Source organism: Mustela nivalis (assembly GCF_964662115.1).
Source record: "Mustela nivalis genome assembly, chromosome: 13".
Lineage (NCBI taxonomy): Eukaryota > Metazoa > Chordata > Mammalia > Carnivora > Mustelidae > Mustela > Mustela nivalis.
Window position 1 is genome coordinate 87,473,988 of NC_139032.1, and position 25,963 is coordinate 87,499,950.

At 53.2% G+C, this 25,963-nt stretch overlaps 1 protein-coding gene across 18 annotated transcripts in view; it reads left to right on the forward strand.

Annotated features, from left to right (window-relative positions):
- Positions 1-112: 112 nt before the first annotated feature.
- The window catches only part of USP20 (ubiquitin specific peptidase 20), a 43,615-nt gene continuing 17,764 nt past the window's right edge, over positions 113-25,963 (forward strand). For 10 of the 18 annotated variants that reach the window (XR_014302055.1, XR_014302056.1, XR_014302057.1 and 7 more), the window contains exons 1-10: positions 113-205; positions 14,137-14,247; positions 15,353-15,449; positions 19,004-19,057; positions 19,490-19,552; positions 19,891-20,022; positions 21,000-21,096; positions 21,551-21,620; positions 23,942-24,055; positions 25,023-25,101. Coding sequence is in view for 6 of the 18 variants with exons in the window: in XM_082695985.1 (XP_082552111.1) it covers positions 15,369-15,449; positions 19,004-19,057; positions 19,490-19,552; positions 19,891-20,022; positions 21,000-21,096; positions 21,551-21,620; positions 23,942-24,055; positions 25,023-25,101 (690 nt within the window). In the remaining 12 variants the exon portion in view is untranslated. Of the gene's footprint in view, positions 328-5,963; positions 6,160-14,136; positions 14,248-15,352; positions 15,450-19,003; positions 19,058-19,489; positions 19,553-19,890; positions 20,023-20,999; positions 21,097-21,550; positions 21,621-23,941; positions 24,056-25,022; positions 25,102-25,963 lie in introns of those variants that run through there. The other 8 variants (XR_014302062.1, XR_014302063.1, XR_014302064.1 and 5 more) reach the window with 2 other exon arrangements.

Sequence of the window (25,963 nt, forward strand, 5' to 3'; positions counted from 1 at the left end):
CGCCCGGCCTCGCCCCCAGCTCGCCTGGCCCCGCCCCCGGCCTGCACTGCCCGCCTGGCCCCGCCCACACCCGTGGCGTCCCCCTCTCCTGATTGGGCTGCCAGGGGGAGGAGGCGGGGCGCGGCCCGCCGATCCCACGGCTCTGCGCCGTGCAGCTGTGAGCGCGCTTGACAGACAAGCGGTGGCGGCGCGGTTGCGACGGCAGGTGAGTTCCGGGCCGCCGCCGGCTGCTTCGGCGGGCCGGGCCTCTCCGAGCAGGGGCACCCCAGCCTGGCTCCGGGCCGGCTGGGGCTTGGCTCTGCCAGGTGCGCAGAACGCCGCTGCCAGGTGAGCGGAGCCCGGGACCCCCGGCCGCCGCCGCTCTCTCCCCTCCTCCGGCCGGCGCCCAGGGGTGTCCTCTGGGGCCCTGGGGCCCCACTTGGAGCCCTGGGGAGGGGGCTCGCTGCTTCTCCGGAACAGGGACCGCCATCTCTTTTATTTCTGCGGGGCCGGGCCCAGCGTTGAAAGCACGAGTGTGGCGTCTCGGGGCGCTGACTTATTTCCCCAGGGTCTGGGCCCTGACGTGCATTTTTTTCTTTAGGGATAAACGATGAGCACTTCTTAGCAGTGGTGAACTAACGTGCTGGCGCCGGCTGCCCCGCTAATGATGGCCTCCAGCCACTTCGTCCCCGCTTCCCATGTTTTGAACCCGCTCCGGAGGGTTTGAGGGGAGAGGGCCCCTCCTCGTGTGCTTGCCGGCCGCCTCCCCGGACCTCCGGGGGCCTTGTTGTCGTCCTTTGTCACGAGGACTGTCGCCCTGCCTTCTGCCCTTTCCACCTCGAGGATGCTGTGACGATTAAGTTTATTTGAAAACAAACAGGCAGCAACGAACGCTTAGGAGAGAACTCAATGTGTCCGTGATGGTTTACAGGACTTTTAGGAACCGCTTACACAGTTTTCCTTTTCTCTGTATAGGCCGGTCCTTTTCTTTGAAAGCACGGCGCTACTATGTGGCAGGCACTGGGCTAAGCATTATCTCCGTGAACTCCCACCGCAAGCCTATGAAGTAGATCGAGTTATCGTTCATTCTGCAAATGAGGAGACTTTGGTTCACAGAGGCCATAGGAGCCTAAGGTTAAACAGCTGGAAGGTGGGGTAGGGGTCCGTGGCAGGTGCGCCTCTGCTACAGGTTGGGCAGGATACCTAGACAGGAGAAGCTCAGTAAATGTTTGCTGCAGCGGCGGGTATTACAGCTCATTGGCTGGGGGGAGGGGCTGACGGAGACTGTGTTGATTTCCTCTTCTGGAAGACCATGCAGATGCAGGGCAGCACTTTCTGGAATACCTTCCTTTTCTCTGGAACAGTCCCTCCTGAGATTGCTGTTCTGTCCCTTGGACTGAGACAAATGAACTCAGGACTTCTTGGAACAGCTTTTTGGCTTTGGTCAAAAGCCATATATTCAAATCTCCAAGTCTTGCCTTCTGCAGTCTGGTTCAGCCAACCCCAGATGCACCTGGGAATCGCGGAACAAACACCCTGTCCCTGCTGGCTGAAGGGGAGGCTCCCCGGGAATTGCTGCAGGAACCCAAGGGGTCCGTGTCTGCAGATATCACCCTTCCAGAGGTGACTCTGATTTTGCCCACCCAGCAACCTTCCCACTAGGAGGTACTGGACAGCACCAGGGAGAGGGCCAGAAGGCCAAGGACATTTCTGGACCCTTCTTCTCCTCTGCCATCCCAGGGAAGAGAGTCTGGTACAAATGAGCTGGGGGGCCAGAGTGCCCAGTGCCCCTCAGCCCTTGGGTTGTGGCTGGTCTCCCTGAGACCTGTTTAGCAAAAGCGGTGTTGGAAAAGTAGCAGCTGTGAATGGGTGGCCAGGCTAAGGGGCTGCAGACTTTCCAAGTCTCGCTGGGCCTTTTTGGGGGGTGGTCGGGGGGGGGGGAGGTTAGATAAAACGGCTTCTCAGAGGGAGCTGCCGGGAAATGTGGGTTCTCTTCCATTCAGAGATGTGTCCTGCTGTAGTTTGGAGAGTTTGGTTGTTCAAGGAAATGTACGCATTTGGCTTGAATTTGGGTTGGTTTGCGAGCTCCTTCCTGGAGCCTGGCTTGTTTCGGGGTTCAGTGAACATTAATGTCTAAGTAGACTTGGGACAGAGCAAAGCAGTTGCAGTTTGCAGTGTGGCTTAGTTAAGTGTTCAGTAGAAAAGTTTGCTGGACTAATTTACTTACTCAGATATTCACTGAGCTTTTACTATATGGAGCAGGCACTGTTCTAGGTGCTTGAAGTATGCCAGGGAGCAAAAGAGATTAAAGATCCTTGATCTAGTGGACTTTCTTTCTTTCCTTTAAAAAAAAAATATTATTTATTTATTTGAGAGAGAGAGAGAGAGAGAGAATGAGAGCATGAGTGGTGGGGTTGGGGAGAGCAGAGGGAGAGGGATAAGCAGACTCCCCGCTGCGCACAGGGCTCGATCCCTCCACCCTGAGGTCATAACCTGAGCTGAAATCCAGAGTCGAGCTCAACGAACTGAGCCAGCCAGGTGCCCCTTTTTCAGGTTCTAATAACATTAAGTATGTAAAGTATATTAGAAGGTGATGAGTGGTATGGAAATAGAGCGAGGCAAGAGAATCATGAATGGGAGGGGGATTGAGTTGCAAATTTAAATTGGTGTATTCTCATTTGGGGTTCGATCGGTAACATTATAAAGCAGTGGACAGAGTTACAGGTCCTGACCCTCAGTTCAGGCCCGCATTCTGCCACCTAACCTGGTGACTCTGGGTAGGAGCCTTCCCTTCTTGGAGTCTCTTTCCCCACCGTACCCTATTCTGTCATTTACTGGCTATGTGACCTTTGGTGTGAACCTGTCTGACCCTTTCCTGCTTTGCGGTTTTAGGGGTCTTAGTCTGAGTTTCCGCTTATACTTATGCGCTCCAGGGTTTGTGGCTTCTCCGTGACTGGGGCCAGTCACTGCTTGCAGCCTGCTAACCCCCAATGACTGCCAGCCTGGGGTGGTCCCAACCCATGCCCTCTCCAATTAACTGACTCTTCCAGAGCCTGCAACAAATTGCAGTGCCAGGCTTCAGGGGTGTTATCGTAGACTTCAGGAGTTTAAGCTGAGCAGAAAAATGCTCTGAAGTATGACTCAGAAGTGGCTCTTGTGAAGGAGGCCAGAGGGAGCTGCCCTTCGAATGTGGGTGTTTGGTTTGGAGGAGTAGAGGTGATCCCTACTCCAGGCTGGCTGGGGCTGCTGGGAAGACCGTGGCGCTGAGAGTTCAGAGGTGGGCAGTCCCAAGTTCAGATTCTGGATCAGGGGCTCAGTAGGTGTGTGACCTCTAGCCAGTTACTCTACCTCTCTGAGTCTCAGCCTTTCCTCCTTTAGTGATGGAAGTGGAGATGGGTTTAGCTCCCAGTTGTTGCTGGCCCTCCAGGAGGGTGGTCAGGATTCAGTGAGGTCTCTTAGAACTGGAGATGTGGGAGAACGGAGGTGTGGGGCAAGCAAGACATGTCAAGGCAGGAGGAAGCTGAGGGTTCTGCTTGGGAGTCAGGAGGAGTTCGTTGGATTCTTGGGGAATTAAGACGGGGTTGACGGGCGGGATGAATTTGGGCTTTAGGGGAAATGTTGAGAGAGGAGGGCAGGAGAGAGCCTCTGAGAGCCGGAGGGTTATGGAGGGGTGTGGGCAGGTGTGGGGGGGTGTGGGATGGCTGGTCTAATAAGGACCGTCGCAGGTCTCTGCGTTGGCGGGGGCTTGGCCGCATCCCGTCTCCCATCCTGAGGAACTGGCCTCCTAGCTGGGAGGAGTAGGTGGCCAGAACTGCCAGGAAAATGATGAGTAATGGGCATCCTAGGCCTGGTCTGAGCAGCTGATGCCAGGCCCAGATGGGCTGCCTGCCTGGGGTTACTTTCCCCCTTCCTTGCTGCAGGTCCCAGTGCCTGCCCTCCTGCGGCTGAACCCTCTCGGAAGCCTCACCCGGGGCCTGCAGTGGGTGGGCTCTGGGCCAGACCCGCCAGGGCCTCCCTCCGCCAGCTTTCTCTGCCCCTGGAGAGGAGGCTGGCCTGGCCACTCGGGAGGGGGAGATGACTTGCTGACTCCCAGCAGCACAGCGGCTCCCAGAGGGCCTGTTCCCGGGAGCCAGCTCCCTCTGCAGCATAGGTTTCCTGCCCTTTCAGTCTTTATTAGGTGCCTGCTGTGTGCACTCCAACTATTTGCACAGAGGCAAGGGTGGGAAGTGCTGTGAAGGCAGATGCAGCCTGGCTCCTTCCTCGCTGTGTTGCCTCCTCGCTGTACGGTCTCGGACAAATGGCTTCCTGTGTCTGGACCTCTGTTCTTCTGCCCTAAGATGAGAAACAGCTTTCCTGACATGAAGAGTGTAGGAGAAGCCCTGGGCATATCACCTGGTCAGAGTCAGCGCTGTCCTGGGCCCCGGAGCCCCGGCTGAGAAGCTGATGGAGGGCACCCTTGGGCGTATGACTCACATTCCTACCCGTCTCAGTCCCCTGATCTATAAAGCATGGCCAGTAACACAAATTATAGCCCAGAACGTTTCTGAGCGTCCTTGCTTTGCCCGGAAATGCAGACTCTGAGCCACCCTGGAAGTCCACATGATCAGAATGCTAAATTCTCCTTATGCATTGTCTCCCTGCGCCCTCCTATAATACTGCTTGCCTGCTTTGTCCCCATTTCATGGATGCGGAAACTGAGGGGCAACTGATTTATCTAAAGATACACAGCTTGCGAGGGACCAGCAAGGGGCCGAACACAGGGCTCACTGTCTCGTTTCCTTCCGGAATTAGGGTCAGGCCCAGAGCTAACCTAAGTGAAGCAGTTGACCACAGGTAAGAGCAGGAGAAGGCAGCTGCCGCTAGTAATGATTTCATCCCTGGTGGCTACATATAGCTACCCTGGGATTGAAATGCAGGCCTTTGTGCCCCATGAGGCCAGGCCCCAAACCTGGCTTGTGTTCCATTACCCCAAGTCAGGCCAGTTGGGTACCAAGATAAAACGAAGTGAAAGCTTGTAGGCAGCCGAGATAAGCAGAGTGCCAATCTCGTAGACCAGGCACTTCTGACATCTCAGGTCCTGCGTGCAGAAGAGTTAACACCCAAAGTTTACAGTGCTCCTGCTCAACTTTGCCCTTCCTACAAACTGATGTTTTTAAACATCAACTTTGGGGAAAAAAGTGTCAGTAAACCTCAAACTTACTATGTTGGGCATGCTTATACACTGCTGGTAGGCAGATATATTTATGTAGTGGATCTGGAGGGAAACCGGTCAATGTGTATCCAGAGCCTCAAGCACATCCATTTTTTTTTTTTTAAAGATTTTATTTATTTGCCAGAGATAGAGAGAGAGAGTACACACAAGCAGGCAGAGAGGCAGGCAGAGGCAATGAGAGAAGCAGGCTCCCCGCCGAGGAAGGAGCCCGATGCGGGACTCGATCCCAAGACCCTGGGATCACGACCTGAGCCGAAGGCAGCGGCTTAACCACCTGAGCCACCCAGGTGTCCCGTCGAGCACATACCTTTTGACCTAGTAATTTTTCCTGGGTCAAAGATGTAGTCAAAGATTTATATTTCAGAATATTTCTCACTGCCTTATTGATAATGGCCACACACACACATAAACAGCCCAAGCTTCTGAGAGTAGGAAAGTGGCAAAGTAAGGTGTAGCTTAAATTGTATGTGGGAGATTAACCATTAGACATGAAGTTGTTGCAAAGAAGTTTAGTGACAGGAGAAATGTACATGATATAAACAGAAAAACCTTGTATGCAAACTCTGTTATATTCTAGCTTCATTTTGTAAATTAGACCTTCCTGCACGGGAGCAGGACTTACCGACACGGTAGTGATCTTCCCCCGCCCCCAAGATCATCACAGGTGACCATTATGCCATTTTGTGTTTGTCCACGTTCTCCAGCTTCTACGGACGTGTGTATTAATTGTATTGAAACCACACAAAAAAGCCTTTTTCTATTTACAGGGTTGGTGGAAGGAGATGAAAATTTTAACCCAGCCCGGAATTTAGTGAGACAAAAAGCAAAAGCCTTAAGAGCAGATCTTCAAGTGAGTGAGTCGCGTGCTGGGAGGTCAGCTGTCTAAGCCGCTCAGCCGCAGAGGCCCTTCCTCTCTCGGAGCTTCTGGGACCACTCACGTGCTACCCCCTCTCTAATAGGGACCTCAGGTGTCCTATTCACACCCTGAGGGTCTGGGGACCCCCCCCCCAGGGGTAGAGTCGTGCCCCCTCAGTGTCCTGCCAGGGATCTGGGGAAAAACAAGGGCCCAGGAGGGACACCTTAAGTACCAAAGAGGCCAGATGTTCGTTCTTTTTATTTTGGAAACTTTAAAGATAATACCCGTAACCTATCAGGACTTGTATTAACAAAAGCAACACCAGTTCATTGTTGAAATGCAAGCAAGCGACAGAGGGAACACAAATCACTCGATCCCATCCGCCCAGGAATGATGATAACGGTCATTGTTGTAAGTAAGCGCAAAGTGAGATTAGTTTACCAAAATGGAATTTTCCTGTGATAATGTTTTATAGCTTTGAGTACTTTTTTTTTTTAAGATTTTATTTATTTATTTGACAGAGATCACAAGCAGGCAGAGAAGCAGGCAGAGAGTGAGGAGGAAGCAGGCTCCCTGCTGAGCAGAGAGCCCGATGCGGGGCTCGAGCCCAGGACCCCAAGATCATGACCTGAGCTGAAGGCAGAGGCTTTAACCCACTGAGCCACCCAGGCGCCCTACAGCTTTGTGTACTGGAAGTCACTGTCCAGTTGCCATTCTGGGTATTTGGGATAGAGCAGTGAACAAAACAGAACGGGGCTTACATTCTTGAGAGGGAACGGACGTTAGCCAAAAAAACCAGGTAAATGACCCACGTGATTACAGACCAGGCCAAATATGGACCAGGATGGACAGGGGGCCTTCCCTCAGAGAGAGGATGGCGGGGCGGGGTGGGTCTGCATTCAGCGGGGTGACCGACAGGTGCCTTTCCCAGTCAGGGGACAGTGAAGTGGAGAGAGGACAGTCACAGTGGATGGCATGGCAGGGCCCAAGGGGGACCAGTATCTTTCTTCATTACGGATTTCAATTCGGATTTCAATTCTTCGGCATTCCCCACCCCTCCCTCCACTTTGTTTGTTTGTTTACTTAAGGTAGGATCCACACCCAGCATAGAGCCCAACAAGGAACTTGAACCTCAAGATTAAGACCTGAGCTGAGATCAAGAGTCGGATGGTTAACCAACTGAGCCACCTAGGTCCCCCCTAGCCCCATTTCTTTCTTTCTTTCTTTCTTTTTTATTAACATATAATGTATTATTAGCCCGAGGAGTACAGGTCGGTGAATCATCAGTCTTACACATTCACAGCACTCACCATAGCACATGCCCTCCCCAATGTCCATAACCCAGCCACCCTGTTCCCCCCCCCTTAGTTTGTTGTTTCCTGGATTAAGAGTTTCTTATGGTTTGTCTCCCTCCTGATCCCATCTTGTTCCATTATTTTTTTATTTTAAAGATTTTATTTATTTATTTGACGGAGAGAGATCACAAGTAGACAGAGAGGCAGGCACAGAGAGAGAGCGAAGCAGGCTCCCGGCTGAGCAGAGAGCCCGATGCGGGACTCAATCCCAGGACCCTGAGATCATGACCCAAGCTGAAGGCAGCGGCTTAACCCACTGAGCCCCCCAGGCGCCCCAATCTTGTCCCATTTTTTTCCCTCCCTACCCCCACTCCTCTCATTCCTCATACCAGAGAGATCATGTGATAATTATCTTCCTCTGATTGACTTATTTCTCTCAGCCCCCTACCCCCACTTTAAAATGTCTTTTTAACAGTGTCATCCTCTCTTTCTCTCTGCAACTTCTGAAATTTTTATTTATTTTTGAAAATCTTATTTTGAAATTTCATTGAAATACATATAAAATGAAGCTCCTTAATCATCTTCGGTGTGGGGTTCGGGGGCACTAAACACATTTACACTGTTGAGCAGTGGTCACCCCCTCCATCTCCAGAACTTTCCCTTCTTCCCAAACTGAAACTTTGTCCCCGTTAACAAATGACTCCTCCCTCTCCCTGGGAACCACCATTCTACTTTCTGTCTCTCTGGACTTGATTACATTAGGTAGCTCAGAGAAGTGGAAACATACAGTATTTATCTTCTTTGTGTCTGGCTTATTTTTACCCAGTGTAATGTCCTCCAGGTTCATCTTTGTTGTAGCATGAGTCAGAATTTTCTTCCTTTTTTAAGGCTGAATAACATTCTGTTGTATGGATAGAGCACATTTTGTCTATTCATGTCTTTTGATGGACCCTTGGGGTGCTTCCTCCTTTGGTTCTTATGAATAGTGCTGCTGTGAACACGGGTGTAGGAATATCTATTCAAGTCCCTGCTTTCAATGCTTTGGGGCGTATTGTTTATTGTGGGGGACACCTGGGTGACTCAGTTGAGTGTCCAGCTCTTGGTCTCAGCTCAGGTTTTTTTTTTTAATATTTTATTTATTTATTTGACAGAGATCACAAGCAGGCAGAGAGGCAAGCAGAGAGAGAGGAGGAAGCAGGCTCCCTACTGAGCAGAGAGCCCGATGCGGGGCTTGATCCCAGGACCCTGAGATCACGACCCGAGCCGAAGGCAGAGGCTCAACCCACTGAGCCACCCAGGTGCCCCTCAGCTCAGGTTTTGATCTCAGGGTTGTGTGTTCAAGCCCCACATGGTGTAGAGATTACTTTAAAATAAAATAAAATCTTTTAGGGGCACCTGGCTGGCTCTTTTGGTAGAATATGTAGGTCTTAATCTCAGGGTCATGAGTTCAAGCCTCACGTTGGGCATGGAGTCTACTTAAAAATAAGATAGAATCTTTAAAATAATAAAAGGCTTTTAGTTAACTCTGTTGAGCTATAATTTACACACAGTAAAATGCATGCGCTTTAAGGAAGTAGTTCCTGAAATTTGACAGGTATAGAGCCGTGGCTAAATCCCATCTCAGTCAAGATCTAGAACATTATAACACCTCGGACCATTCCCTCTGGGCGTCTTAACAGTGTAGCCTCCGCCTCCTCCCCAGGCAACCACTGACCCAATTTCTAACAGCTTTGGTTAGTTTTGTCTGTTTCAAAGAAAATCCTAGAATGTGGACTCTTCCGTATCTGACTTCTTTGCTCAACTTAATGTGTCTGGAATTAACCCACGTTGCTGTGCATATCCGGGGTTCTTTCTGATTTCGAGTAGTGTCCCGTTAGAGGAATATAATGTCCATTAGCTTCAGTCTCCTGCAGTTGGACACTGGGAGGTCTTTGCAGTTTGGGCCTGTGCCGTCTAAAGCTGCTACGAATGTTTGCCTACAAGTCTTGGTGTGGAGGTGTGTTTTCACATCTCCCGGGCAAATAGCCAACGGTGGAATTGCAAGGTCATGGGATAAGTGTAAGCTTGACTTTGTAGGAAGCTGCCTGGCTCTTTTCCAGCTTTTGATACTATTTTATAGTCCTATCAATACAGGCAGATTCCTTCACATCCTCAGCAACACCTGGTGTTAAAGATTCTATTATTTCTGGATGTCCTCGGTGCTGTGAGGTGTTCTCTGCAGAGGACACTGAGCATGCTTTTGTGTGTCTGTTGGCCCTTCTTACCTGGTATAGTACCTGCTCCGTCCTTCTCCTGTTTCACAAAACTGTGCAGTTTACTCTTCTCTGGGTTGTAAGAGTTCTTCATATATCGTGGATATTTGTTAGATACATGTACAGTGAACATTTTCTCCCAGACTGTAGCTTGCTTTTTCATTCCCCTAACAGCATCTTTTGAAGAGAAAAGTATTTAAGTTTGAAAAAAGTTCAGTTTTTTTTTTTAAAGATTTTATTTATTTATTTGACAGAGAGAGAGATCACAAGTCGGTGGAGAGTCAGGCAGAGAGAGAGAGAGAGAGAGAGAAGCAGGCTCCCGCTGAGCAAAGAGCCCGATGCAGGGCTCGATCCCAGGACACTGAGATCATGACCTGAGCCAAAGGCAGCGGCTTAATCCACTGAGCCACCCAGGCGCCCCCAGTTTTTTTTTTTTAAAGATTTTATTTATTTATTTGACAGAGAGAGATCACAGTAGGCAGAGAGGCAGGCAGAGAGGGGAAGGGAAGGAAGCAGGCCCCTGCTGAGCAGAGAGCCCGATGCGGGACTCAATCCCAGGACCTTGGGATCATGACCTGAGCTGAAGGCAGCGGCTTAACCCACTGAGACACCCAGGCACCTGAAAAAAGTTCAGTTTTTTTCATGCTTCCTCATATAACGAACACCTTCCATGTCCTAAGACCTTTGCAGATGCCAGAGTGGCAGAGCTTCTCTCCTAGGATTTCCCCTAGAACTTCTAGAGTTTTAATGTTTGCTGCTGTTAAATCTGAGGTCAGGAGAACTGGCTGCCGGGGCCGTGTCGGGGTTGCTAGGGGAGGGGAGAGGGATGTGGCGTAGCGTGTGTCCACCCCTGCTGGGGGAGGCATGTCTGCAGCAGCACGTGGTGGCTCCACAAACGGACCTCGAAGGTTCTGCGGGCTTTGCAAAGCTCCCAAACCACGTGTACAGAAAATCGGTGGGCAGGGGGCTTGAACTCACATGATGGCAGTAGGTGAATCTGGATTTGGAACATGGATGTTCATCAAGTCCTGTGCCTCACAGATTTGTCGTCTCCAGAACATCGAGGTGCTTCCCCCACAATAGACGAGACTGTGTATCCAGAACAATTCGGAGTTTTAATCAAAGGAGGTGGTGTTGGGGCACCTGGATGGCTCAGTCTTAGTTAAGCATCTGATTTTGACTCAGATCATGATCCTGGGGTCATGGGATTGACCCCCATAGCAGGTTACCCCCTCAGTGGGGACTGTGCTTGTCCGTCTCCCTCTCATCCTCCCCCCACTCATTCTCTCTCACTCACTGAAATAAGTAAAATCTTTAAAAAAAGGTAAAAAGAAACATGAATTTCCGGAAACAGAAGTGGAGGAAGAGAGAAAGCTTGTTAAAAACACGAAGGACTGTTTACCTCTTGCTGTGGCAGGCAGTAGTCGCAGAACGAATTGAAGGGCAGAAGAGTCGGAGGCAGGCGGGATACTGTCGGGGTTGAGAACGGTGGACCTTGGGGTTTTACCATCCCAAGAAGTGTGTTGCTAAGAACACATGTGCAGGTCTTGGATGACGTCCCTGATCACCTAGGTGCTGAGATGTGTGGCAGCAGGACAGAGCTGCCAGGAGCCAGGGTGGCTGCCCAGAGCCCTCCGGTGCACATGGAAGGAGGGAGCTCGTGGCTCAGCTGGAGGAGCTGTAGATGCAGCAGCTAGTTGGTGTGAAGGCCAGAGGAAAAGGTGGAAAACCGAAGGGCTCTGAAGCTGAGCTCTGGCGGCGCCACAAGCAAATGAAGAACTAGAGGAAAAAGAATTGGGGGAAGATGTCAGCAGTTTGAAAAAGAAAAAGCAAGTGGAGCATCTCAAGGATATATTTTAGAGTAACTTGACTCTGCCAGAAACTTGGAGAAGAATAAGAAGAAAGGGAGGATCTTTTAAACCCTCTGTTGACCACCAATTACATAAAGTCTGTGATCCATTTCTAAATAAGTTTTGTGTAAGGTGCGAGGTAGAGGTTAAAGGTTATTTTTTTCCCCCATATACAGAGCCTCTGTTGAAAGGACTGCCTTTTGCCCATTGAATTATATCAGTACCTTTGAAAAAAATTTTTATTTATTCGAGGGAAAGGGAGAGAAGAAGTGGCGGGGACAGAGAATGAGTGGGGGGACAGAGAGAGGAAGAAGCAGATGCCTCTGCTGAGCATGGGGTCCAGTGCGGGGCTCAATCCCAGGACCCTGAGATCATGGGCCCAAGCTGAGGGCAGATGCTTAACTGACTGAGCCACCCAGGCACCCCTATCAGTACCTTTTTTGAAATCATTCAACCACATATGTGTGGGTCTAACTCCAGACTCTTGCTTCTGTTCCCTGGAGCCATGTGTCTGTGTTCGAGCCAATGCTACCCTGACTTGATTACTAAACCTTTATAAAGAGTCTTCAGTCAGATGATATAAGTCTACAGATTTTGTGCTTTTGCCAAATTGTTTGGGCTCCTTTAGGTTTTTTTTTTTTTTCTGTATACATTTTAGAATTAGCTTGACAATTTCTGCAAGAAAGCTTGCTCCGATTTTCACTGAGATTGCATCGAATCTGTAGACCAATTTGGGGCAGGATGGATATCTTTTTTTTTTTTTTTTTTAAAGATTATTTATTTGACAGAGAGATCACAGGTAGGCAGAGAGGCAGGCAGACAGAGAGGGGGAAGCAGGCTCCCCGCCGAGCAGGGAGGCCAATGCAGGGCTCGATCCCAGGACCCTGAGACCATGACCTGAGCAGAAGGCAGAGGCTTAACCCACTGAGCCACCCAGGTGCCCCCCAGAATGGATATCTTAATATTGAGTACGCCAATCCATGAACATGGTTTATCTCTCCTATATATTTAGATCTAATCTAATTTCATGAATAGGAAGATTCAATATATACATTTTTAGTGGTTTCAGTGTACAACAGAGTCTGGTTGTGTCATTATTTGTCCAATGGCTATTACTGTTTCCTTAGGGAAACAGCACATACCTTTGTCATTCTGTCTTTGCACATACTCTGATTACTTACCTAGAAAAAATCTGGAGTCCCCTTAACCCTCTGGACTCTTCTTTGCTATCTGCCTCATTTAAACTGGTGATTTGTGTGCAGTGAGGTGGGGAATGTCAGTGGTCTGGGCCTATTTTGGGGAGGCCCCAGCAGCGCACTGATTTAGAAGAGGAGGTAGCAAAACTCTGGCAGCAGGCCTGGGTTATTTTGCCAAGCCCTGGAGCTAAGAATTTTTTTTTGAAAAAGAGTTTTAGTACATTGTAAGAAAAAAATACAAAGAATATGTGATCAAGATAAACATGACCCACAAAGCCTAAATCATTTACTGCCTAATACTTTATAGACAAGGTTCGTCAAGCCCCGATTCAGAGCTTGGCTCTGTACCAGTCTGATCAAGGACCCACCCAAGGACTGACTTACTAGCTGAAGGTTGACCTTGGCTTAGTCCTGGAGATACTGAACTCCAGCTCTGTGTCTTCTATAAAACAGGGTCAGTGAGGGTACATGGAGGGTTGTTAGCCACAGGGTGCTTTTTTTTTTTCCCTTTCCCCTATCTCAAGTTGGAGGAACTTAAGTAGTCTGATTGCATGTGTGCCTCTGGATGGGCCCATCGCTGTCATCCTTGTCCTGGGCACCACCCCTGGTATTGGGCATCAGGCTCATAAGCCGACTCTGCCATCCAGCTGGAGAGATGGGCCCCACACCAAAGTCACTTCCTCCCCGCTCTCTCCAGTGTCCTCACCGTATTGTAGCTTGTCAGCCTGGTGCACTTGACCTTGGTGGAAATGAAAAAAACTAACAAACAAACAACAAAAAACCTAAAAATCTGTCTTTGAGTGAAGAGGCTTGGAATTTAGAACCTTGAGCTTGTCATTGTCATGTGACCATTTTAAATGTTAGCTTCTAACTGCCTCTCCCTCTTCAAACTGCCCGCATCTGGGAGACTGTGGCCCAGCAGGGCAAGGGCGGGCAGTGGCGACACTTGGCCTAATACTTTAGGATGGACTTAGTTGTGCCTCTCGCCTGGGGTTGCTCAAGACTTGGGGTTTGGGGGTTCTGAGCAACACAGGATCCTCGGGAGGCACCAAGGATGATCTGAGGGTCCCAGGGGCATTCGTGGAAGGGGCTGGACCTTCTGTCCAGAGGGTTAACAGGCAGTGGCAGCCAGAGGGAGCATTAGTTGGGGAGGCCTGTGGCCCTCTCTTACAGACCCTTGAAGGTCTCTGCTCTCGGGGATCATAGAGATGATGCCCAGCAGTGGCTAGTGAAGGGTCCAACACCCCCAAAGAGGGGCAGGTCCTATTTGCCAGCTCTGCACAAGCCTTCTCGAGCGACCCTGGGACTGGTGAGTTATTACTGTCCCTGTGAATGGACTGAGGAGCCTATCCGGCCCGTGGATGCCTCAAATGTTCAAAAATTCACTTGCCCTCCTCCAGAGGAATTCGGGCCTATTTTCAGCCTCTGGTCAGTGCAAAGAGTGATTTTGAAATAACAGAGCTGCATGAAGTCCACTGGTTTGTTCCCCACTCCAGGTTCCCTGCTGGAGGCCCACGCTCACCCCAGCAGGCGCGGCCCACCACTGCCAGCTGTCCACGGAGAATGCGGATGTCAGCTGCTTCCTGGGGGTGGCGCTCTACACAGAGGTAGGCCTGCAGCCTCCCTGTCTGGGGAGGGGCGGGGGGCCTGAAACCCGGACCCAGGAGGGAAGTCTTTTAGGTGAAATAAGGGGATTGTGGTTATATCTTTTTTTTTCTTTTTTTAAGTCCTTATCTTCTAGAAGAACATGCTGAGATGAAATGATAGGGTATGTGGGCTCTGCTGCCAAAGGGAAGAGGGAGGTTGGGTGAAGCTAGGAGACAGTCCGTGGGAGTGAGCCACGCAGTTCCGTCTGCTTCTGCGTGTGTTTGCACTTTCCCAAGGTGGAAAGAGAGCGACCACAGGCGGGGCCTCGCGGGTCCAACCAGCTTGGGCAATAGCCCTGGCCTCGCACTCCTTTCTGTGAGACCCAAGAGAAGGAGGAACCTCTATTTCCTAATCTATAAAATGGGGCTTCATCACAGCTGCCTGGGAGATGGCTGGGGCAGTTTGCAGTCAAGTAATGCCCGGAGACCACTTCGGGTGTTACCTGGAACCTTAGCAGCCGCCGGGAACAGCAGCTGTGGCTGGGGCCTTCTGGAAGAGCGGGGGGTCCGCAGCCTCTGCTGTTGATCCAGCCACCTGGGCTCCACGTCATCTCTGGTTGGTTTGGACGTTTTTGGCAACAGTTTGGAGCTAGAATCAATAGTCGGATTCCTGGGTGCGATTTCTGCCAAAATTTTGGGTGGCTGAGGCAAATTCAGGTATTTCTTTTTTGACATTTTCTTTGGAAATAATTGTAACTCACAGGACGTTGCCACAAATGTCAGGCAGCTTCCCCCAGTGGTACCACATCTTTGGTGTATCTGCAGGATGGTGTCCCAGCCGGTAGAGCTGATGGCGACACACCCCACAGAGCTTACTCACAATTTACCAGTTTTACACATGCCCATTTGTGAGTCCTTGAGCAACCCACTGGGATCAATATTACCATCACGCCCAGTTCTCAGAGAAGGCCAGTGAGGCTCAGAGCAGTTAAGTAGCTTCCCCGAGTCACCACCTGATTTGTGGCAGAGCCAGGGCCCGAGACCAAAGTTGTGCACTGAGCCAGTAGCCCATGCTTCCCTCCCGCAGCGGCTGCTGTTAACCCAGTCTCCCTGCATTTTCTCATAGGTGAGCCCAGGCCAGAATGGGGGACTCCAGGGACCTTTGCCCTCACCTTGACTCCATAGGGGAGGTGACCAAGGAGGACTTGGTGTTCAAATCTAAGGTAAAGCATTAGACCTTCCAAGGCTGGCAGCCACTCCCGGGGTTCCTGCGTTCCTGAGATGCAGATGTTTCCAAAGGCAGTGGAAGAACTGGCTTCCCGACAGTCTCTGCTTAGGCTTTTGTGTAAATGGAGGGCCTGGCGTCTGATCGGGAGGCCTTCGCGGCGGGGGGGGGGGGGGGGGTGCATCCTAATGGCCATTAATTAGTACTTAGCTCACTCCATCTGGGAGCCGCTAATGCTCTGTGCATTAGAGGCTGGCGCAGGTGCCCAGAGCCTTCTCAGGGCAGGGCGTGGATCATGCTTTGAGAGCCCACGGAGATTTTGACACATGTGACCCGAGGAGGGCCCTGGGGGGGCCCACAGTGAGAGATGGTGGGCCTCTCTGAGTGGGGAGGATATGTCTTTGTCTGGAAAAATGTTTTGAATCTGTGTAATACTTTCCTGTGGTTCAAAATCAAACAACATGAAAATACCAACCTCAAGAAGTCCCCCCGCCCTCTGTGCTCACCCTCCCCTTCCCCCTTTAGGGCACCACTTACAGGAGTTTTTTCTGGACCTTTTCAGAGTTTCTTTATGCAAATATGCTTATTTTTCATTTTCCTCTGCGTTCCCTAAAAGGTAGCATTACTGCAGACGCTGTTGTAACTTGCTCTGTTCACCAGACAGCCTGTCCCAGAGCTCTTTCAGCCCTGGTACCTAGACAGTTTTCTCGCTCTTGGCCCTGGCCTTGCCTGGTGTCTCGTTGTATGGGCTGCAGGACTCAGCGTCTGTGGGTGGCGGCGCGGCTCTTTGATGTGGCCAATGTGATGCTGGGATGAGTGGCCCCGGGGGAGTGCTGCTGGGCGCGGGGCAGAGCGTGCGGAGGGCGCACTCCTGGGAGTGGGTCTGGGGTCAGATTCCCAGACTCGCGTCCGGCTCTTCTTTCCGGGCACCTGATGCTGGTCCCTCAGCCTCCCCGTTAGCAGCAGTCCCGGCTGGCCTTTGGCCTGAGCTTAGCCTAGGCCCGTGGGAGGGATCCGGCGCTCTCAGTACCTGCGGCTTCTTCTGAAGTAGTTTCGCTTCTCTGTGGTCTGGAGGAGGGCCGAGCGAGGCTGCGGTGCATCTGCACTGACCCCGGGCTCTGCGCGGAGGAATAAGCGAGGCCGACCGATGGGAGTTTCCTCCAGAGGAGGCAGGAAGAGGGGCATCTGGCTCAAACTGGCGAGCGAGGAGGGCAGATCCGGGCTGGGGCACAGCAGCCTTTTGGAGGTGCATCTGTCTCGGGCCCGTGTTTCGGGGAGCATGTCGTCCACCCTGCCCTGAGCATCCCGGGCCCTACAAACTGAAACGATTGTTTTAGAGCATCAGAAGGGGGAGGGCTATGAACAGGTCAGGCGGGTTGTAGGAGATGCGGATGGCCGAGAAACTCCTCAGATAAGATGCTTAGCCTCACGAGCCGTTGGGACGATTGCTGAGGGGGCGGGATGAGAGTGCTTTAGTCCGCCAGAGAAGCCGCAGCCGGGTGGGCTCAGAGCTGATGGTGATGGAGAGAAGGAGACCACACGCGCGGTGGGGCTGGGTCGGCGTTCCGGTCCCTTCGGGGAACTTGTCCAGCAGCGACGTAAGGACCGTCGCAGAGACACGAGCACAGCAGTGTCCACAGAGCAGCACGCGCCAGGGGAGGGAGCTGGCGGCGCTCCGCGTATTCATCAGGAGGGGAACGGGGTCAGTTGCGCTGTGCCTGCGGTGTGGGGCCCGTGTGATCATTGCGGGGGACGCGGTGTGATGTCCGTGTCCAGACTCGGGACGATGACCATAAAAAGGTGGCAGAAGCGTGTGTCGGAGAAACATGTACAGTATGATCTGATCTTTCCTAAAGCCACACCTTCCCCAAGAGTATGCATATGCTTTTGTATCAGTAGAAAATGTGGAGGGACCTGTGTCCGATTATTCTGGTACATAGATTTACTATACGGTAATCCTCTACTTCAGACTGTGTGTAATATGTATGCATCGTCTGCACTGTTAAAACAAGCGTCCTGGGCACCCAGCCGGCTCATTCGGGAGAGCGTGTGACTCGGGATGGCAGAGCTGTGTGTTCGAGCCCCACGTGGACTTAGAGCCTACTTAAAAGCCTGGGATACTTTTGTCATCCCAATGACTGAAAGCAAGAGGAAGCCCCAGATGAAGGAAGTGAATTGTGAAATCAGGAAAACACAAAAGAGATGGCAAATTCAGGAAGGTCCAGAGCTGCCGACGGCTCCCCGGGCTGGCCGCAGCACCCCCAGCGGGAGTCCCAGTCGGGCTGCGGACCCCAGTTCCAGCCTGCTTAACCTCAGCCTCACGCGGAGCTCCGAGTTTAGACACGGCCACAAACTGGGCTTCGTGCCAATGAGATGTTCCTGAGGGAGCGTGGTGGGGGGAGGCCTGCTTTCCAGCCCCGGCTCCCCGGCTTCCCCGTCCCAAGCCTGCTCCGTAGCACGGCTGGACCTCTGAGCCTCAGTTGATCATCTGTCCGAGGGAGGTCTGCACAGACTGGTGGGGTGATGTGAACCGTGTGTGATGAACTGAGCCCAGTCCTCCTCAGTACGTAGACCTTTCGCTCTGACTGAGCCCCTTGTTGTAACTGCTGTCAGACCTGGCCCTCAGAATCCACTTCAGAAGACAGAGGTCCCTTGGGCATTGTGGAGCCTTAGCTGGGAACTGCTGTTCTAGACATGTGCATACAGGCTTATGTAGGGCACATTTTAAGTTGTAACAAAGAGACCCTGAAATACAGTATCTTAAATGAGAGAGACATTTCTTTTTCTCTCACCGAATCATTCCGAGCTAGGTAGGATGGTAGGGCGGCCCTACCACATGACTTTCATCTCTGAGACCAAGGTGCTTGCTTGCGCTCCTGCCCTCGCATCCACATTCCAGCCGGGGGAAGGAGGAGAAGGAACTAGGGGTGTGCACAGCCCAAAAGCGGCATGTATCACTTTCACTGTCATCTCATGACAAGAACTGAGCCCTGTGACCCCAGTGGGGGCTGAGAAACAGTCTGCAGTCGGCTGGCCATGTGCTCAGCCCAAATCCGTGCATTTTGTTACTGAAACAAGAAGGGGAGATGCTGATGGACCAGCTCTGTCACCTGGAAGACCAGAAACCTCGGTGTTTTCTGGGGACCTCAGACGTAGCCACGTTGCAGTTTGTGCTAGGCGCTGGGAAGTCACAGGGGTAGACTGGGCAGACCATGCCTCTTTCACAGAGCCCAGGGTCTGGGTGGGGAGAAAGGCTTACACAGTCTTCAAAGGAAGAGAGGAGGGTGTGAGTTAAGAGCACATTAATGGGTCCACTGATTTAAGTTTCAAGTGATTTTACAGAATATGTGTTTGCAGCACATAATGAAACAAAATTCAGAAGTGAAGTGTAAAGTGCCCTGCGAGGGGGGGACATGCAGATTGGCAGGCTGGTGAAAGCCTTTCCGAGCTATAAAAAGTCTTTCAGTGGAGAGCTTTGGGGTCCGGCCGTCGGCGCCTCTGGCTGGAGTGGCCCCCCTGGGCTGCTCACGCTCAGCTCTTCCCCTCGCACAGGGAGTCTGTCAGTCGTGTGGTGTTGCTGGACCGAACCTGTGGGCCTGTCTCCAGGTAAGCCATCCTTGTCACCGTTGGGGGCGGGGAGCTTGGTCTAGACCCTAGGCTGGGAGCGTCTGTCTCTGGTGGGCGCTGCTGGAAACGTCAGGTGGGGACACGGGGCCTGGTTGTCTCAGGACCCGGGCCCAAGTCAAGAAGGCACTAGAGTGAGGGGATGGGTCTGGGCGCCACGCAGCCAGGCCTCAGTTGGCTCCCATCTCACTGTGACCCTGCCTGGGCTTCGTGCAGGAGACCAGTAGCCCAGGGCACCCTGCTCCCCCTTACTCAGAGGCCAGGGCAGCTGGCACGGTAGCTGTCCCGTTCAGCTGGAACCACAGGGTGTATAAAGCTATTGTCCTGGGGGGTGACAGGACCTCAGTCGCTTGTGGGTCCTGGTGGTGGAAAGGGCCGGGCCCGTCCTTGCTCCTTCCCTCCCTCTCTCCGCAGGTCTCCTGCCCTTACGTTGGCTGCGGAGAATCCTTTGCTGACCACAGTACCATTCATGCTCAGGTGAGCGCTGGGGCCGGGAGCATGGGCCCCGCGGGCAGACGGCCCCGCATCCGAGCCCCTGCTTCTGCGGCCTCTCAGCTCCGTCTGCCCCCTCTGGGCCTCGACGGCCGTGTCTGTAAGATGGGTCTAAGGGCAGCAGGAAGCGCGAGCTGATCTGCCGGTGCGAGCCTCCAGCCCCGGCGGGTGTCTGGTCAGCGGCAGCCCTAGGTGTCCCCAGCTGCGGGACGAGCAGATTCTGAACTTCCAGGCCTCTGTCCTGACCGAGGTCGCCCCGAGCTGCCGCGGGGCCCCTGTTGGGCCAGGGTATCCTCAACCTCGTTTTGGATCTTGCCCTCTAGGCAAAAAATCATAACCTGACGGTGAACCTGACCACATTCCGGGTGTGGTGTTACGCCTGCGAGAAGGAGGTGTTCCTAGAGCAGAGGCCGGCAGCGCAGCCGGCGGGCCCCTCACCCAGGTTCTCGGAGCAGGTAAGGGGGTGCCATGGAGTCAGTGCCGGAGGTAGTGACATACGCCTGTGACCCAGGCGTCGGTGGAGCCGGGATGGTGGTTCCCAGATGGCACCTGTCCCCGGGCAGTGTTCTCAAGTGCCTGCAAATGCTTGCTGAGCCCTGAGCCAAGGCTCACGTGGAGGGTTGAGGACACAGACACCCTCATGGGAAGGGCTTCCCTTTGGGAGTCCACAGGCCGTGGGGAGGCTTTGTGCAAGGACTTGTGAGAACCTGGCTTGGGGCCTGTGGAGGGCCCCTGCTGCCCCAGCTCTAAGCTGTATCCCCAGTAGTCACTGCAGTGCCGTGCTCTCTGGGAAAGGCCTGGAAACCCATCTAACGAGGTGCTGACCGGTCCCTGTGCCCCACTGAAAGGCAGTGGGCCCCGTATGGAGGGCAGCCTCGGGCTGGGGTCAGTGCGCTGCTTGGGGCCGGCCAGCTACCAGCTGCAGTGAGAGCCCAGGGGACCCCGCGTGTCCGTGTGTGCCCGCCTCCCCCACACTGACACAGCCACTGTCACGTAGGCGCTCCCTGCGTGTTTGTGAAAGATGTTTGCAAACGTGGAAGATGTTTATGATTTTTACCCAAAAAGACTATATACAGCATATGGACAGTAGCTTGTTTTGGGGGCCTGTGCATAGCAACAGTTAAAAATCTGCAAGCTATGCGTGGACATCTCGAATTGTCTCAGGAAAGTTACATTGTCATTATTCTTCGTTTCTATTTTTTTTTTCCAGATCTGTTACAAATAAGATAATTTTTTCATTATTGTAACTAAAATACAAGTTCCCGGGCTGGGGCCACCAGTGCCGGCTCTGGGGTGCCCTCTGCTCAGACGGTGCGGACTCGCCCCTGGGGGCTGGGCTTCCTTTCTCCCGGGGGGGGGGGGGCACATGGGCCTCTGACCCCACCCCTCCCGCCTCACCTCCCCGTGCTCCTCACGCGGATCTCCCTCGCAGGACTCTCCCCTGCCCTCCCACCTTCTGAAAGCCGTCCCTATTGCTGTGGCTGACGAAGGAGACTCCGAGTCCGAGGATGATGACCTGAAGCCTCGAGGTAGCCCGACCCCAGGACGGGGGGCGCTGTGGTGTGGGGCATGGGGGGTCTCGGCTATGGGCCGGGAGGGCCTCCCGACCGATGACTGCTGGCCTGATGGCTGACGGCGCAGTGGCTCCCCTTGGAGTGCCGGCTGTCTGGCTGAGTCCCAGTGGCCTGCCAGCCCTCACCCCGCTCCTCAGCCCCGTGACCCCGCGCGGGCCGGCCCTGCCGCCCCCTGCCTCCTCACCTGTGCGGGGCGGACGCTGGGCCAAGTTGGGTGGAAGGAGGAAGGGTCTGTCTGTCTGAAACTCTCGGACCCACAGCTCTCCTGAGCAGAAACACATGAACGTACTTGGCAGATTTCTTGGGCGGGACACCAGCCCCCCCTGTCCCGCCCCGGTCGGATGATGCCGCAGCTCAGCTGGGACGGGCAGGGCCCTCACGTTCCCTCCCCCGTGTGACTGGTTCCTAGGCCTCACGGGCATGAAGAACCTCGGGAACTCGTGCTACATGAGCGCCGCCTTGCAGGCCTTGTCCAACTGGTAGGTGGTGCCCTCGCCCAGGGGCTGGGGGGCCTGGAGCCGTCGCCGGGTGCCCTGAAGGTGGCCGCAGCCCCTGGGCTCTGTCGTGCATGTTACCCCCAGATGCGTGTATACGGATCCACATCAAAAACCGTAAAAACACACATGGCCTTTGGCCCAGCTGTCCCTCCTGTCAGAATTAGTCCTAGGAAGGTCGGCTGAGGTGTGGAGCATGTTGCCTGGGGCGGGGGAGGGGGGTGTCCCTATCCTGTGTTCACGGGAAGGTTTGATGGTCCACATGTGTTTGTAAAGATTTTATTTATCTATCTATCTATTTATTTATTTATGTGAGAGGTGAGCAGTGGGGAATGGCACAGGGAGAGGGAGAAACAGCCTCCCGGCTGAGCAGGGAGCCTGATGTGGGGCTCTATCCCAAGACCCGGGGGTCATGACCTGAACCTTAATGCAGATGCTTAGCCTACTGAGCCCCCCAGGCACCCCAGTGGTCCCCATTTACAGACCAGATTTACAATGAGTACAGGACAGTATTTACTGAACATAAGGAGTCAGAATGTGGCCATGGGGAGAAAGGAGGTTATGAAGCTTTGTGTGGTGCAATCCCATTTGGGGGAGATAGCCCGAATTTTTTTTTTTTTTTTAAAGATTTTATTTATTTATTTGACAGACAGAGATTACAGGCAGGCAGAGAGAGAGGAGGAAGCAGGCTCCCTGCTGAGCAGAGAGCCCGATGCGGGGCTCGATCCCAGGACGCTGAGATCATGACCTGAGCCGAAGGCAGCGGCTTAACCCACTGAGCCACCCAGGCGCCCCCGGAATTTTTTTTTTTTTAAGATTTTATTTATTTGTTTGACAGACACACAGCGAGAAAAGGAACACAAGCAGGGGTAGTGGGAGAGGGAGAAGCAGGCTTCCCACTGAGCAGGGAGCCCGATGCGGGGCTCGATCCCTGGACCCCCGGATCATGACCTGAGCTGAAGGCAGGCGCCCCTGGATTTCTCATTTCTGTCTAGGACAGGCTGTTAACTCTGTGAAGCCAGGGCATTTCCTGGTACATAGGTGTCCCGCCTGGGAGGGACTTGGTGCCTGCCTGTGTGAGGGAGGGGGGGGATGTGTGCATAGGAACGTCCAGAAGGATGCGTGCCTAGAATCTTCCCGAGTAGTTGTCCTCACAAGGTAGGATTAAAGTCACTTACTGAGGGCGCCTGGGTGGCTCAGTGGGTTAAGCCTCTGCCTTCAGCTCAGGTCATGATCTCAGGATTTTGGGATTGAGTCCCGCATCGGACTCTCTGCTCGGCAGGGAGCCTGCTTCCTCCTCTCTCTCTCTCTGCCTGCCTCTCTGCCTACTTGTGATCTCTGCCTGTCAAATAAATAAGTAAAATCTTAAAAAAAAAAAAAAATAGGGGCGCCTGGGTGGCTCAGTGGGTTAAGCCGCTGCCTTCGGCTCGGGTCATGATCTCAGGGTCCTGGGATTGAGTCCCGCATCGGGCTCTCCGCTCAGCGGGGAGCCTGCTTCCCTCTCTCTCTCTCTGCCTACTTGTGATCTTTCTCTGTCAAATAAATAAATAAAATTTTTAAAAAAATAATAAATAAATAAATAATAAAGTCACTTACTGTTTGCCCATTTCTAGACATTCTAGTGTTTTTACAATGAATATGTATTTCTCAAGTAATGAGATAAGTTGAGGAAAAGGGAAGATGCCTTCAGGTTGGGGAAGGTTTCCACGGAGTGGGCTGGGGTCAGGGACAGGCGCTCTCTCTCTGTCAGGCAGCAGCCGGCCCCTGACCACACGGCCCCTGAAGCCGGCAGCGCTGCAGCCCTGGGAGAGGGATGGGGGCTGTTTCGGCATCTCGGGGCGGCCGTAACAGAGCATGGCAGGCAGGGTGCTCGGAACAGAAATTTATTCTCTCTCAGTTCTGGAGGCTACAAGTCTGAGGTCAAGGTGCGGGCGGGGGCAGGGGGAGGGGTGGCCCCTCTCCTTGACTGCTAGATGGCTGCCTTCTCCCTGTGTCTTCATGTCATCCTCCCTCTGGGCGTGTTTGTGGCCACATCTCCTCCTGGCAGAAGGACGCAGTCATAGAGGACCAGAGCCCACCCTGAGGGCCTCCTTTGAACCTAATTATGAGTCCAAATACAGTCACCTTTTGAGGTCTCCAACATGGGAATTTGGGGAGACCCAAGTCACCCTGTGGCAGGTCATCTGCAGGCCTTTCTGGCTCAAGGGCAGCAGCACGCCATCCCACCCCCCCCCCGCCTCTCCCACCGTAGGCTCTTGCTTCTCTCACCAGCTCTTTCTAACCAATGCCACGCTCCCTGCCCCTAGCCCTCCACTGACCCAGTTCTTCTTGGAGTGCGGAGGCCTGGTGCGCACAGACAAGAAGCCAGCGCTGTGCAAAAGTTACCAGAAGCTGGTCTCTGAGGTCTGGCACAGGAGACGGTGAGTGACTGAGCCCCTGACCTTGGGCAGGCGCCCGGGGCCCGGGATTTCTCTCTCTGCCCCTCAACCAAGCACTCCCTGTGCCTTCAGCCCCTCACTGCGTGCTTGTCACCTGGGTGACCCGCGCGGCAACCTCGTTTTACAAACTGGGGAAACTGAGGCTTGGAGAGAGTTTATGTGTCTTGCTCAAGGAGCTTGAATTTGAAAGTGGCATTGCCCCGAGCCTGTAGCCACTTCCCTGACCTGTGTGCCGAGGCCCAGACACGTGCCATGACTAGTCCCAGTCCTACCTGCCACCATGCGTGCGGGAGAGACTCTCACAGGCAGTGGCTGTTGACGACCCTGGAGGGGCTTAGGTCAGTGTGAAATGAATTTGCAGACCAGAAGTTTGGGTTAGACCTGTTTCCTCAGGAAAATTAGGAATAACTTAAAATGAGTTCATAGAAATATGCCGAGTGTAAAAGCAGATTATAAAACAGTGTGATGCAATATAACTCCCGTTCTTTCAGAATTCTGCTAGGTTTATTTTCTGTGTGTGTGTTTTCCTGGAAAAGTCTGGAAATGATGATGGCAGTCATCTCTGGGTGGTGCTATTAGTGGTGATGTTTCTCTGCTGGGCTTTTCTGAAATTTTAGACTTTTCAGTAATGAACACGTAATGCTTTTGAAATTAGGAAAAAACCGCAAGAAGTATTTCAGAAAGGAAACAGTTTTCAAGTAGGCTTGTCCCAGATGGGTGGGAAATGAGCCCAAACCAATCATGAGTCTTTGCCTGGTAGCTGGTACCTTGTGACTCCGGGGATGTGCGAACCGGCAGGGGCTCCAGGCTGAGTCAGTGCCTCCCAGAGTTGCAGCGGACCCCTCACTGGGTCTGATCCGTCGCCCCAGGCCACCTGCCTTAGCAACCCTGATGGGGTTAGGACGCTCCGAGTGGGCCACCTGCGCTAACGGGTCTGGTCTTCCTACAGCCCAAGCTACGTGGTTCCCACCGGCCTGTCTCACGGGATCAAGTTAGTCAACCCGATGTTCCGAGGCTATGCACAGCAGGTAAGCCATCGGAGCTGCGCGGGGGACACCTGGGGCTGTTAGCAGGCCTGGCTCCGAAGCCGAGATCGGCATGGGAAATAGCAGTGCAGCTTGGGGTGGTGGGGCGGGACCCCTCACTGCCTGAGCCCTTCGTGTCTGTGAGGACACAGTAGCCTCCTGCTTAAGAAGTCATTTGCCCGGCCACAAGGCTGGAGATTTGACCTCAGGCAGTCTGACTGTAGAGTCAGGCAGAATTTCACTTTTGTTAAAGGAAACATTTGATTACAAGTTTTTGTAAGTCTAGGGAACCCTTTGGAAATCAGTGATTCTTTCTGCCGTCTAAACCCATGGGGCCCAAACGAAGCAGAGTGCAAGCCCATGTATGCCCCAGTCCCAGGACGAGCAGCTCGTTCACGGGGTCCAGTGCCCTGCCTCAGACTGCCACACAACCTGGGGTTTCACTGCTGGGCTTGTGGGAGGAGCTGGACCTGTCTGGGCCGTTCCTGTGTCCCCGACATGGGGGCCAGGGGCAGAGCCGCGGTCAGGTGAGGAATGCCTTCCGCCCTCTCCCTCGGCCCCCAGCACGCTCCCTGCCATCCCTTCCCGGGCGGAGGTTGCTGGGTGTTCTGGGCTCACACCGTCGATTAGATAACGCCCGAGTGAGGAGTCCAGTGCTGCCCGAACGCCGCTCTTCCCGGGCAGTGATAATGTCCTCCATAATCACGGTTCACCATCCACTGTTCATTAAGCTGTCCCTCCGCGCCCCACAAGGACAGCTCTGTTTATCCTCACAGAGCCCTCTGAGGTGGGCTCTGTCGTCACCCCCATGTTAGAGGTAAGGGGCTAAGGCTCAGAGAGGTTCTACAGCTTGCTCGGGTCACAC